Raw genomic sequence first — 15,255 nt, forward strand, 5'->3', positions numbered from 1 at the left:
GTGGGTATATTATTTGATAGAGTCAACCTCAATCGTAATTATCAAGCTGAAATAATTATATTGTGATACAATATTATCTCTAATAATTGAAAAATTCTCTTAAAAAGTATTAAAATTCAACTTAGAAAAATAATTTTATCAAAGTTTAAATAAGCGTGCCCACCACAATCAATCAAATTAAGCGACGAATTAATATAATTCATATAAAGTTGATTCTGGCCAGTGGCCACAAATAGATAGCGTTCATATTAGCTTTATTGTTGTACGTAAAGGTTATGTTTAACAAATTGAACTTGTCTTATGAACAATTTTCAATCAAATAAAGAAGTCTAATGTTTAATTTTTTATTTTTACTTTTTAAATTTTATATAATTTAAAAATTACCGGCACACAATTATTCTTTGAAGTTTGAACATTGAATTAAAGCATATATAAGTGGGTCCCCCCCTCTCACGTCCTCAGGAAGAGGTGGCCCTTGCTCCTACAAGCTGGGCTCTTTTTCTGTAGCCTCAGTGATTGCCTCATTCTTGTGGAAATAATTCAACCATCATGAATTGAAATTAAGTATAAAATTATTTACGTATCTTTATTCGTAAATAATTTTATTAAATTACGGCTAGCTCTTTATGATATACAAATACAATGCCTCTTGAAAATTAAAAGTTATTTTAGAATAAAGAACGATCGACCAATTCTATATTATTAACCCTTTTTCCTAGCTACTACTTGATTCCAGAAAGTCAAAACAACCAACTACATAAACAAATGCGATTAATTACATAGCATGAATCTTTTTGTGTTTGATTCCGCAAGTTACAATGACCAACTCAACTGAAGAAAACTTCTCTCCTTTTTAATTTGTTTAATAATGTTGCTATAATACGCATGCACCTACGTTGAGAATTAAGTTAGCTACAGCGATGAAAGTAATGGCCTTCGTCATCTCAACTAAACTGCACCTGCAATATTCCACGTAGCGTTAGGGACTTGGTCAGAACTTTACATTTACCACACTTCCTATTTATATATATACCCAGTTTTCAATACTGATCTTCTTTTTTACTCGGCTTATAAATTTATAACCCACGTGTTGCTTCTGTCATCTAATATTTGCTTGAAAGTTATATATGCAATCTTTTTGCGTTTTGGAAATAGGTTCTGTTGTGTTCTTCTTGCAAGTGGGGTTCTTTTTCTTGTCCTAAACTTATAGTAAAAAGGGTGTTTGATAGCTTTCTGGGATTTTTTGATCTTGGATATGCACACTTGAAGTTGCTTTTGAAAACGGTATCATGCTTTAGTTTGGTATAGCTATCTGTGTTTTTGGATTTAGTAGCATATATATATGGGGCTGTTTTTGAGTGCACAGAAATGAATGTTTCTAACTGGTTTTGCTGTTACCAGGGCAAGGAAAGTAAAACACTGTTCAGTTCAGGACAGAAAATTAAGAGGTTTGGTGAGCTCTGGGTTCCTGGGATGCATCTTTCAAAGGGTTGTAGGTGTGAAGTTGTTTTCTGTTTGTGGTTCTGCTGCTATTTCCTATTGGCTGCCGGTCAGGTCACTGACCCCACTGAAGGTATATATATTCCTCCCCCTCTCTAAAGGTAGTAGGTATATTGGCTGCATCATTTTTATTTTATGATTCTGAAAGTGGTAGTAGTTTTTCTATTGAGGAGTGCATTCTATTAGATCTCATAGCATGTATTACCAAATGTTTTCCCCCTCTTTGATGAGGACTTTTATAAATATATTTGTTTGTTTCGATGCTTTAATCATGCAAAATATTATCAATAAAGCTAGCAAAATATGAAAATATTGAATTTATGTCTCTAGTAATTAAAATAATACTCCCTCCATCTCATTTTATTTGTTACTTTTGGAATATTTCTTTGTCTGAAATTATTTATCACTTTACAATATCAAGAAAATATTTATTATTTTTTTCCAATAATTCCCTCAAGAAACGAATGCGCTGGTAGATGTTTAGCTGCTACATTGTAGTCAACCATTTATGGATTAAGGGTATTAATTGTAGTCAAATAGTAATAGTATTTTATCTTAGAAATTGGTATAAGGAATTGTTTTCATTTCTGCTAAAATAATATGCTTATAATATGTAATAATGTTGTTTTCATTTGGTTCTATTGATAGTGTGATTATTTCATTTGCGTTATTAACATGCAGTTGAGGCATTGAAAGTCATAAAGGGAAAATTGATTGATATTAATGGAAATTTGAGCAACTGGGATCGTGGAGACCCATGTACATCTGACTGGACAGGGGTTATGTGCTCCAATACAACAGTGGACAATGGTTATCTACATGTTCTACGATTGTATGACTTCAATCTTCCACTTAACATTCTTTTTTTGTAATAGCCATGTTAACATGTATAAGCTTCCCTTTCTTGGTCCATATTTTATTTATTTTTCTCCCTTTAATCTGTTACGGTTCAAATATATTCAAAATGGTCGCTGTGAGTTCAATCTTTCTTAATCGATAGTTGATTAGATTAGAAAAATTAGTAGACTCCATTGACTACAACGAGGGCTGTTAGCTATAAGAGCACAATGCTGTATGATGATATTTTCATTGTATGTTGACAAATTCAGATATCTTGAAGTTAAAGCAAAATCTGTTTAACTAGCTCTCTCTATCTTATTCATCAATTATCTTTCACTTCTAGAACCAAATCAATACTACTTTAATGCATTACGTGATAATCCAATGTCAAGTAGTATAAACAAGTGAGCTTCAGAATTCATGAGTCTTTTCTTGATTGCATTTTGACACATCCCTTGGGAAAACTTCATTGCTGCTACTGTCGACAAATTTGTTTGAGGTCCTTTTATTTTTGTCTGTAGGCAACTACTGAATTTGAACTTGTCTGGAAATTTGGCACCCGAAATCGGCAACTTATCTCATCTCCAAATATTGTAAGGCTGTAGCTGCATTTATGTTTCTAATGCAAACCTGTTACATTTTTCAATTCTGCAATTGCTAGATTCCACTTTTGCTAAAAAATATAGTAGATTTAATTCATTTGAGTATTTCATCCTGTAGCAGCTTGCAATTTCATTCTTCCTCTAATAATGCTTTTAATTTGTATTCTTGAAAGGGATTTTATGTGGAATAAAATAAATGGGACTATACCGAAGGAGATTGGAAACATCAAAACTTTGAAACTCTTGTAAGTTGAATATCTATCTTGGCCAGTATGCTGGGCACTGTATGGTTCACTTTAGTAGTTTTATCACCTTGATATATTCTGAGTCATTTTGTACATTTTAGTACATGAACAAACTCATCATTGTATCATATCATATAGCGTTTTCTATGGTGTTGATTGAATTTAATTATTTGTTTCTATAGGACTGAAAATTGAATTCAAATGGATGCATAAATAAATGGTTGGTATTTTGACATGAAGAGCCTCATTGTTTCTGCTTTCTTTGCAGACTCCTGAATGGAAATGAACTAACAGGTGATCTGCCAGAAGAGCTTGGCCATCTTCCAGTCTTGGACAGAATACAAATTGATGAGAACCATATTACAGGATCCATACCATTATCATTTGCAAATCTGAACAGCACGAGACACTTGTAAGGTTCTTTATGATGATTACTAAGTCTAAAAAATTACCACTCCTGCTACTTTTCTTGAATTCTTTTATTTCTCTACCTTTGACTTTTCCTACCAAGAAAATAATATTGCCTTCATTTTTCTCCCCAATGGAGCAGTCACATGAACAACAATTCACTTAGTGGACAAATCCCACCACAGCTGTCCCAATTAGGGAGCCTGATGCACCTGTAAGTTAGTTATCACATATTGGTGACATAATTGCAGTCATTGACATGTTTTTCTGGCTTTTATTTAATCCTTCATTGTCATGTTCTTATCTTGTTAACAAGATGTATCTTTTGACATGCAGTCTTCTTGACAACAATAACTTAACAGGAAATCTCCCATCCGAGTTCTCTGAGATGCCAAGCTTAAAGATACTGTATGATTTTTTATTGTGTTAAATATGCTTTTATGCATGTCTGTAAGCTCATTTAGGTTTCATTTTGTTTTGTTCCTTTTGGATGAATAGAGCACATATTCTTTTTGTATGTTCAGGACATTTCACTTCTCTTCCTATGCGTTTTAATCTCTACTAGATAGTTTTGTTCTTTCTTATAAAATGTATGATTTTGACTGAAAATAATATTTTCATTTGAATTTTACATGATAAGGTGTGTGAAGATAGAGGTCATCACAAATAACCTTAATAGGACTCTACTGCCATTGGGGCACTATCAAAATTTGTGGAGCCCTATTTAGGACTGTTTTATGTATCTTCGCTTTACTTGTCATGTGAAAAACTGATATGAGGGTCTATTCTTATATATCAAAATACATGAGTTGTTGTGTTTTTTCCCCTCTGTCCTTTGTTTCCCTATTTGAGATTCTTCCTTATGTGATTAAATTACCTTACTTGCTAGCATGTTAGGCTCTATAATAAATTACATATATGCATATTTCAAATAAAAGGTACCGTTAGAATTCATTCCTTTGTTTTAAATTTTAGATTTATGACAAATTTATGTTATGATGCTCCTCTGCCATCTTTAAACTGTTTAGCCATTGGTTATTTCACTGAACTGTACTTCAACTCAAGGATAACTGTTTTACTGAGAGATTGCTAAATTAAAGAAGTATTGACAATGTGTTATTAATTAAATATGATCTGTTGATGTATAAAAGGAAGAAAAAATGGTGAAGGAAAATTGGAAAAGTGTTAAGGAAGTGCCAATGTTTAGTTTGTTGGGGGAAAAGAGAAGAGTGAATAAGAATGTACATAGATGGGGGGTTGAGTTTCTACTTAGATCACCATGCCACCACTTTGACTTGCCCTTCCCCTCTGGCATTCCCATACCAGTTTTTAGACCTCCTTCAGCTGAATTAAGGTAATTAAGTGGAATGTAATTTAGATCTGCAAAGTTATGGGTTGGCAGACTACAACAACAACAAAAGGCAAAAGCCTTTCCCACTATATGAAGTAATGCCATTTATTGTTTCCAGTACAAATCAGCATTGTGAGAAGAAAAATTCAAGTTGAATATTAAAAAACTACGAAGTGCATGCTATTCCAAAGGTGTCATATATCATGATATTGGGAAGTTACTATTTTTGTCATTGTAAAGCTTTTATTTCATTTTTTTAAATTTTTTTTCTACAATATATACTGAATCAATAAAGTTAATTCCTTGCTTGATAAATAGATTTTTAAAGTAAAATTTGGATCTTCTTGTTCTTGCAGTCAACTTGATAACAATAACTTCAGTGGAAATAGCATTCCAGAATCTTATGGCAACATGCCAAAATTGTTGAAATTGTAAGTGCATTTTGTGATCCCGTGTTCTCAAGTACATTACCATTACAAGGAGTGGAATAGAGGTGGTTGAGTCTTTATTTCTAGTGTATTGTGTGAAATACCAATTTAAGATAGTAAAACCTTTGTGATTTCTTGTATATAGTTCTTTCAATTAGAGAAAAGTATTGCAAGGAGCTTAAAAGTAAAGGTCAAACCTGTTCAAGATATATTTTTGTAACTGCATAATATTTTATTTTTTTTAGTTTTTAAAATAGGATTTAGTAAATAAGTTGGTTTCTTATATTTTAGGAGTAAGTTTATCTAATTAGTTTATCTTTTGCTATTTATTGTATCGTTACTGAGAACAATTTGAATTAGAATAGAATAATTCTATTTCCTCTGCATACTTATTATCTATCTTTTCTCCTCTTTTTTTTTTTATAATTTCCTCCACAAAACCAACAAAAACATTTAAAATACAATTATAAATTATAAATATTGTTTCTCAGAAATGATATTTAGACAGTTCACCACTTTGTAAAACATAAATGAAAACGATGACATACACACCCATAGTTGTTTGATTCAATTAGTATAACATGGTCTTCTTGCTCTGTTCAAATGACTATTTCATAACATTCAATGAGCTGACTGTCATTGGTAACAAAAGCTGTTACTGTTGCATTTGCCTGATGACTAAATTGCTTCAGAAATTTTTTATTATTTCCTCTATTTCCTTTTTCTTTATTTGGATTTTGGAGGATACCAAACTATCACTGCTTACATTTTCCTTTTTCTTTATTTGGAGGATACCAAACTCAAGGTTGATGGTCTATATGTTGTTATTGGTTTCTTGGTTTTATCAGGAGCCTTAGGAACTGCAACTTGCAAGGACCAATTCCTGATTTCAGCAGGATATCACACCTTACTTATCTGTAAGTTTAGTTATCTCGGTTTATGAATTGACTTTTTTGGATTCCATATCAAGAGAAGTGTCTGTACCTGACAAAATGATGAGTTAGATGTCATGTACGTGTTTAAAAGATCGTCCAAGACTGTTTGTAACTGTTTCTACTGATTTCTCTTTGTGTATATTCCAGTGACCTGAGTTTCAATCAGTTGAATGAATCAATTCCTACCAATAAGCTGTCAGACAATATCACAACCATGTAAGAATATCTAATGCTTAAATAATATACAAATCTATTGGTCTTGCTTTCAATTATTTGGATTCCCCATTATGGATATTTTCCTCTTTCATTAAGTGGTTGAAGAAAATATTCAAAATATGATAACATGGATTGCAAATGATATTATTGCTTTACCTATGGGGAAAAAAAAAAAAAAAAACCTATGGGGATGTGTGCAGTGACTTATCAAACAACAAGCTCACCGGGACAATTCCATCCTACTTTTCTGGTCTTCCACGCCTTCAGAAATTGTAAGTTGTTATTTATTTCAGCCTTTCTTCTTCTACATTAAACTGTAATGTATACTGTAAGTGTAAACCAAACATTAAGTGTCTATCACCTCATATACAAATAACATAAGTGTCTGTATACACACACACACACACATATTATAATTTTTGTAGTTCTAATTTTATTAAACATGGTATAAAACCAACGATTTTTTAAGACATATCTTTCCCTATGACAGGTCAATTGCAAAAAATTCATTGAGTGGCAATGTTCCTTCTACCATTTGGCAGAACAGGACTTTAAATGGAACAGAGCAAATTATCCTGTAAGACTTGAAATGATAATTGCACAATATTTCTCACGTAGATTGTATATTTTGAGCATGCATATATATGTCCTTTATTTTTCCTCCTTATTTTGTGATATTATGTGTGAGAACATGCAGATGTCTGTATATTCTCTGAGGTATCCTGTATATGTATTTGTGTTTTGTTATGATTAGACGCTTTTTAATTTTATTGTATTAATTTACTCTACATGTGTTGGTGATCTTGCAGGGACATGCAAAATAATCAATTTGCAAGCATATCTGGCACTACAAATCTTCCTGCAAATGTTACACTGTTGTAAGCTTCTAAACTTATTTTGCGGATGTACTGAAGTCAGTGTATGTTGCATCTTTTTTCTCTGTCATGCATGTTCAAAATAATAATACAAACCCTTTATGGTAAAGGTCAAATCTTGTTGAACAATAAATGCAACATGAATTCCATTTTTCTTGGATAACTTGCAACTTGTTTCATTAGTATTGAAAATTACTGTTTTTCAGGCTTGAGGGAAATCCTGTATGCTTAAATAATAACTCCTTAGTTCAGTTCTGTGGACCTGAAGGTGACAATAACAAGAATGGAGGCTCCATTGTTGTCTGTCCCAGTCAAGGATGCCCCCCGCCTTATGAATACAATGTGGACTGTTTCTGTGCTGCCCCATTGGTTGTTCATTACCGGTTGAAAAGTCCAGGATTTTCAGATTTCCATGCATACGTGAGAGAATTTGAGAGCTTCCTCACAAATGGTCTTACTATACATACTAATCAGCTGTTCATTGAGCATTTTGCATGGGAAGAAGGGCGGTTGAGAATGAACTTGAAGGTTTTTCCTGAATATATTGGCAATGGAAGTTTTCACATGTTCAGCACAAGTGAGGTTAGTCGGATCGGAGACTTGTTCAGACAATGGGACATTCCTGACAATGAACTTTTCGGGCCTTATGAACTTCTGGACTTTATTCTACTGGATCTTTACAGGGATGGTAAGTTACAGAAACTTCTTATGATATGGTAGTGTTTACAAGTACTTGGACATTATTAACAATAAAACTGAAGTTGAATCTCTGTCAGGTGAATTGTTTGTGTAACGTTTTTATGTAACATTTTCTGCACATTGAGCCAATGGTTCTCCATATTCTAAAAATAAATAAGCTTTCTGTAGTATAATTCATGCTTCACGTGTCAAATAAATTTGCTGAAATTCTGTTACTAAATTTTTGCTTTACTTTCATTACTCTTTGATATTTTAATATGTGACTGCTATGAAGCTGCGGTGCAGGTCCATTTTGTCAACATTTATCTATTTATGATATTCTGGATGAGTTTACATCAATCAGATTGCTCCTCAGATTCAAGGATATTTTGATTTGTTTATTCTAATTCTTTAGAAATTCCAAGACAAAATTAATTAAAAACTGCACTATTGAGGTGCAATGTCTGTTCCGGATTATATGCTATTGTTGCTGTCAAGAACTCTAAACCAAGCCAGTTAAAACTGGATTAATGTCACTAGGACTAATAAATGAATAATTTGCTGTATAATATAAACTGTAGCCATCCATATATATATATATATATGGAATATGATATTTGCAAACTGTTTCAAGGTTGACCACTGGTACTTATACTGCTTATTAATGTTGCAGTGATTATCCCCTCTTCAAGTTCAGGAATAAGCAAAGGTGCACTGGTTGGAATAATCTTAGGAGCAATTGTTTGTGCAGTTACATTATCTGCAATTGTTTCCATTCTTATTTTGAGAGTACGCTTGAGAGATTATCGAGCACTTTCCAGAAGGCGTAATGGTGAGTCCCTTGTAATGAGTTATATAGCCAACAGATGAGAAAAAAAGACAAAATTTGTCGTGTTATTATATTTATGTCTTCAAATGTTAAAAAAATAATAATACGAAGTCACTGCAGTTCGAATATTTTATAAGCTCCATAGATATACGTTACACTTTTTGATAAATTTGCTTTTTCCTCTTTTTTCTTTTACAACTTCAAAATTTCTAGCTTTTGATTAAATTTACTGTCTTCCTATTCTATTAAATTTCCAACAAAGGCTTCTATATTTTTCACAGAATCTAGGATCATGATAAAAGTTGATGGTGTAAGATCATTTGATTACAAAGAAATGGCCTTGGCTACAAACAATTTTAGCGAGTCTGCTCAAATTGGAGAAGGGGGCTATGGGAAGGTTTATAAAGGTCATCTTCCTGATGGCACTGTTGTTGCCATAAAACGTGCACAGGACGGTTCACTGCAAGGTGAGAGGGAGTTCCTTACAGAAATAGAATTGCTGTCTAGGCTACACCATCGCAACCTTGTGTCTCTGATTGGATACTGTGATGAAGAGGGTGAACAGGTAACTTTTAAAGTTCGAAAATGTAAACTCAAGAATTTGTTATAGTATAATTTTCTGTTATCTTTGATTTGTGACTTATTTTTGGAAGTTTTATCTTCCACAAGTCCCATTATGATACTGTCTCATGTTGATTGACTTGATTCCACTAGATTATGGATTGTACTAAAGTAGGATTGATTAAAACTCATGATATTAGAACTACAAGGAATGCTAGTAGCACATTCTTCTAACACATTCTCTGTTATTGGTTAAAATTTATTGGAAACAACAAAATAATGAATGGAACACATTAAATACCAAATGGATCCCACAATATTTGGTGATTTTCAATAAATTTCAGCCAATGTATTCTAAATTGTGTTTTCCAGCATTTCTCTAAAAATATTTAATTAAAATGAGGTTAAAAACGCATAAAACAGCTTCTCCTGAATAACTTTAAATAAATAAAGGAATACACAGCAGCAAAGCACAACTAGGCCTATTCTTTATGAATCTAGAGGCAATGGTTATTTTGATACATAATTATGACGTAAATTTCTATGAATTAACTAGGGATGTTAGGAAAATCCAAATTCATATTCTTTTGCTTATTCTCCTTTCAAAATATTTTGGTTCTATTTCTCGCTTAAATCTTGATTCCTATTGTGACTAGTTTATTTTTTCTGTCTGGTTTGTTTCTTTGTGCTTGCAGATGTTGGTTTATGAATATATGCCAAATGGAACACTAAGAGATCACCTTTCTGGTATATTTGAGCTCTTATTATCTAATTTTCCGTATTGTCTATTAACTAAGTAGTCTCCATTTCATTATACTGTTTTCTGTATTGTCTGTATAAGTTTTCCTTGCTCTTTCCAATTCCAATTGGATTTGAAGTACAAAGATACTAATTGGACATTTTTATTTTAATAAGAAAATTCCGTTCTATGTTGTCTGTCTTAACAATTCTTAATGTTTGATGACAGCTTATTCAAAAGAACCCCTTAGTTTTTCTCTGAGGTTGAAGATTGCTCTAGGATCAGCCAAAGGTCTTTTATATCTACACACAGAAGCTAATCCTCCAATATTCCACCGAGATGTGAAGGCCAGCAATATATTATTGGACTCTAGGTACACAGCAAAAGTTGCTGATTTTGGACTTTCACGACTTGCCCCAGTTCCAGATACTGAAGGAAATGTACCTGGTCATGTATCAACAGTGGTAAAGGGGACCCCGGTATGGTTTTCATAACTGGATTTACTTTCACTAAAATTGAGCATGTGTGCTTTTGGGACAAGATTAGAACAATGCATTAAAAACGATAATGTAGAACAATACTTTAATTGAAGTATGGCTTAACCATGGACATTATTTGCCCGTTCCTTTTGGAAAAGTAAGGGGCTCTGATATATATGAAAGTGCTGGAACTGACAAAACTATTGTACCTTAAATAGTAAAAAATAGGAAAAAAAAATTAGGATGCCATCATTTGCTAAACAAAATTCTCAAACTCAAACTTGTGCATTTTTTATGTGTTACTTTTCTTTGGTTGGGGGGTGGGGGGTAAAGACAAGGATTTTTAAATATTTTTGGCTGTCTACTACATGAAAACAATCTTATTAGCTGAATATGGATACTTCCTGTTGAGTAATGAGTATACACAAAACAGAGAGAAAGAGAGAATTTGGGAAACATTCTGTATTGAAAGTGAGAAAAATGAATTCAAGGTACTGAGTTTGAGTTTACAACTGATATTTATAGTAATCTGAAGTTTAATCTATTAGTTACAACTGATATTTATATGACAGTTGTAACTCATTTACAATCAGTTAACAATATCACAAGTAATAAAGAGGTGACACACTAGGTAAAAAATGATACTCTCATATTTCCCATACTAACTGCATAATCCATATTTGACAAATGCTTCCCTGTTTCCCCACTTAAGTTTACTATGAACACATTTGAAACATTGGGACTTGGGAATGTGATCTTGATAGGAAGTGATAGTCAGGGACTGTTATGTCAGTTATGTGTAGAAAATAACTGTTGGCAGTCGTGTACCTTTCAGTTGTTTGTAATTTGCATTCTACTTCTAGAGAGATTTTTTTTAAAAAAAAAATTTGGATTCCCAAAACCAAAATAGAAAAAGTATCTAACCAATTAAGTGGAAATTAATTTTTATATATTGGTTAAGGTTGTTTTTATTATTTCATTTATTTAATATCTCCATTGTTTGCTCACTGTTTTAACATGCAGGGTTATCTTGATCCAGAGTACTTCTTGACTCGCAATTTGACTGACAAAAGTGATGTTTATAGTCTTGGTGTTGTACTTCTGGAACTTCTGACTGGGAGGCCACCAATCTTTCATGGTGAAAATATTATTAGACAGGTACGGTTTGGTTTCTTCTTGATAACTCTCTTTTATAATTATAAGTGTTCTCTCATCTAACTTTTCTAAAATCTGATTTTAACCTCTGGGTAGGTTAATTTTAATTTATAATAGAAGTTTAATTCATTTTAACTTATCTTCTTTTATTATCCTAATAGGACCTAAAAATCTCTCATTTTTTCTTCTTGCTTTCAGGTTAATATGGCATACAATTCTGGTGGAATATCTTTGGTTGTTGATAAACGTATTGAGTCTTATCCTACTGAGTGCGCGGAGAAATTTTTGGCTTTAGCCTTAAAGTGTTGCAAAGATACCCCAGATGAGAGGCCTAAAATGTCAGAAGTGGCTAGAGAGCTTGAATACATCTGTTCTATGTTACCTGAGTCAGATACGAAAGGACATGATTATGTCATTACAAGTGACTCTTCTGGTACAATATTCAGTTCAGAACCTTCATCTTCTGTTATAAAAACTCCTTTTATTTCAGGAGATGTTTCAGGTAGTGACCTTGTTAGTGGAAGTATACCAACCATCAAGCCAAGATAGAAGTTGAAAAGTATATGTGGTTTAGAAAATATAGTTGATTGATGTTTGTGAATGTTAAGTAGTACCCTGTAAATTGAAGAATTATTGTGAACTGAAGAGTGAAACCATATTTAATAATTTTCATTTATTCTTTTTGTACTACTTGTAAGATAAATTGATAGAGGACTGACTTGTTAGTTGAATATATCGATTTTGTAACAGTGACATATTGTAGTTTATGATGGAGCATTCCAAGTACTTTTGAAGTACCAATGACGTGTTTTTAGGCTATAAGGATTTGAGATTCTTGATTTTTGTAGTTCTTTTGCTTGAATTCTGGGTTACTCATCAATTTGCTAAATTCAATTAGATTTCCCAAAGGTTAAATAAATGGAACAAGTTACTAATCAAGACTCTTTCTTTCGGCTAGTTTAATTATGGTTTCCTTAGTAGTAAGTTATATGCCAATGATAACTACCAGATAAATGGTCTATTGAGTACCTGAATTATGTATTAGTTGATAATTTAGTTTATACATTTTTTAAAAGATGAATTTAATTCACAAATATAAAAATGTTAGGATTAATCAGTCAAATAATTTGTTATAAGTCATGTATATGGACTGATTTGTTAATAAATAATATAATTTTATAATAATTTGATATTAAGTGTAATACTTTGGCGATCAAATTATCATAATGATTGAGTTAACTTGTGGCAAAATTTACACATTTTGGATTATATTATTTATTTTAAAAATATAGGAACTGAATTATTATTCAAGTACTAAATAGAGTTACTTACCCGATAACTAACACAAGCTTCCCCTTCTTTTAGCACAAATACAGATGTGAAACCTAGGACTTGCCAAACCTTAGGAATTTTATTGGCGTGATGTTAAAAAATTTAAGTCATTAAACAATGGGCACATCTGTACATACACATTTACTTATCCTTTAGGTCATTCCTCTTGTCCTATTGCTATATATATATCAACGCGCGTTTGGCTGATATGTTTCTTTTTTCTTTCTAAGTTTATTTTAATAGTAATAATGAGGTTTAAACCCAAGTCTTATGCAAATATAACTTGAATTTTTCGTCACTAATCCAACCCTAGAGTAGGTATTTCTTTTCAAAGTGTGAAACACGAATGAGAAATACTAATAACATATATACCCTTTATAACACCATTCTAAAAATCTCTTAATTGTTGATAGAAATTTGTAAATCATAAATTCATGTGAGTCTTACTCCTTGGTTAATGAGTCTCAATCATCATTTTATATTTTTTAGTAATTTGTAACTACTAATAAATTATGTTAAAAAAATAAGTTAAAAATATATTTTTTAATTATTGTAATTAGAATCTTGAGATATCTCCATAAACTTTGATTCTTTAATTTGAATTAATTATAAGAATAATTCTAAATTTAAGACTTACTGGTACTTGAATCTCTTTACTCCTTCTCACATGTTTATGTGAGGATCAAACTCTTTCTCATAAATTTAACGTATATTATCCATTAAACTATAAAATGAATACTTGATTGTGATATTATACAATTTTTCCTTTTGCTACTAAACATGGGCCCTTTAAGTTGGACAAAGATTAATGATGATGTACGTTGGACAATCGATGCACGGCCTTTTATCCAACTAGCTTGGAAACTTAGGCTTGTATTGTTAAACCGTACCTTTCTATTTCCATCGTTTCACTCTAATTACATATAATCAAATTAAATTTTAATAATTAGCCTTTGATTTTTTCTTTTGGGAAGAATTAGTCACCAGTTTTGAAAATTCCTTAATAACATCTTATTGGACCGCCAATTGGGTAGTTGAGAATGAGATATGACCAATAAAATAGGCAAGGCCGATATGCATATGCTTGGGCTTACAGAGATATGATTTGTATTCTATAAAGATGTAGTGATAATGATAATGATAGTAATAATAATGATAATAATCTAATAATTATATATACCTCATGCTGGTGTTGATGGCTAATAGTAATTATATGATTATTTATTTATTTATTTTAATGAGTGTTTGGTTTAAGTTAAAGAATCGATTTTGAATTTATAATTTTGATTTTTTTTCCTTTTTGTTTCAGGCTAGAGAATAATTTAGTATTAAAACAACATTGAGTAATTTTTGTATTGAATCTAAATTTTTTTAATGAATTTCTTAACTTGATTTTATAATAAAATATCTAAACATAAATTACATTACTTTAAAATCAATTTAAAATAAAATTAATTTTATCATTCTTCATCCAAACACATATTAATTATATCATTTATTTTTTAAATGCATGGTTTTTTGATATATAATTATTTATCCTATTTATTTCTAATCAAACTATATTAAAATAAATTTTTAATTTATAAATATGATGAAAAAGTAGGATAAGTTTATGGTATGCCAACTCACCTAACAACAACTAACTAAATAAATATAAATGATTAATATGTTAAAGTTAAGATTGAATTATTTAAGTGATACTCTAATTTGATCCTTCACTAACACAATTATTAATTAGATTTTAATTTCTTTCCAACTAACCCTACATTAGTTACCATCCTTTTCTCCTAATGAATGGGAGTGTTAAAATAAAAACAAACTAATCAAATAATAAAATAAAAATGTAATATGTTACACAAAGTTAAAAATAAAATATACTATAATTAAATAATATTTCATGTCAGCTTCTTTATCCCGATTATCAACCGGGCCCTGATTTTTTATTTATTTTTTTGCTTAAGACCAGAATTAAATTAAATGGCAAAGCTCTGGTATAAAGGCCACTGTAAAAAAAAAAAAGCACTGGTATAAATGTATCGTATATAGCAAGTATATTTACATAATATAATTTGAAATGGGCAG

General features: G+C 31.3%; 1 protein-coding gene across 5 annotated transcripts; it reads left to right on the forward strand.

The window, feature by feature from the left end:
* Positions 1 to 809: 809 nt before the first annotated feature.
* On the forward strand, positions 810 to 12,574 carry LOC100777308 (probable LRR receptor-like serine/threonine-protein kinase At1g06840-like). Of its 5 annotated transcripts, none has more exons than XM_041008759.1 (21): positions 810 to 990; positions 1,402 to 1,573; positions 2,182 to 2,332; positions 2,862 to 2,933; positions 3,116 to 3,187; positions 3,456 to 3,599; positions 3,738 to 3,809; positions 3,932 to 4,003; positions 5,303 to 5,377; positions 6,223 to 6,291; positions 6,457 to 6,525; positions 6,726 to 6,797; positions 7,016 to 7,102; positions 7,335 to 7,403; positions 7,607 to 8,088; positions 8,752 to 8,910; positions 9,189 to 9,472; positions 10,164 to 10,215; positions 10,436 to 10,686; positions 11,710 to 11,844; positions 12,040 to 12,574. In XM_041008759.1, the coding sequence occupies exons 2-21, from the start codon at positions 1,474 to 1,476 to the stop codon at positions 12,388 to 12,390; spliced, it is 2,838 nt and encodes a 945-aa protein (XP_040864693.1). In that variant the 5' UTR covers positions 810 to 990; positions 1,402 to 1,473; the 3' UTR covers positions 12,391 to 12,574. The 5 variants fall into 5 exon arrangements, with proteins under 5 accessions (XP_040864693.1, XP_006595543.1, XP_006595541.1 ...); XM_006595480.4 differs by lacking the exon at positions 810 to 990 and adding an exon at positions 1,057 to 1,302; XM_006595478.4 differs by lacking the exon at positions 810 to 990 and adding an exon at positions 1,057 to 1,284.
* Positions 12,575 to 15,255: the final 2,681 nt, after the last annotated feature.

Source organism: Glycine max, chromosome 14, assembly GCF_000004515.6.
Source record: "Glycine max cultivar Williams 82 chromosome 14, Glycine_max_v4.0, whole genome shotgun sequence".
NCBI lineage: Eukaryota > Viridiplantae > Streptophyta > Magnoliopsida > Fabales > Fabaceae > Glycine > Glycine max.

Bases quoted from the DNA above. Each gene is read 5' to 3' on its own strand.
- LOC100777308 (XM_014766476.2), top strand. From the start codon at position 1,369: ATGAATGTTTCTAACTGGTTTTGCTGTTACCAGGGCAAGGAAAGTAAA. The intron at 1,574-2,181 runs GTATATATATTC...ATTAACATGCAG, and splicing joins GGTCACTGACCCCACTGAAG to TTGAGGCATTGAAAGTCATA. The intron at 10,216-10,435 runs GTATATTTGAGC...GTTTGATGACAG, and splicing joins ACTAAGAGATCACCTTTCTG to CTTATTCAAAAGAACCCCTT.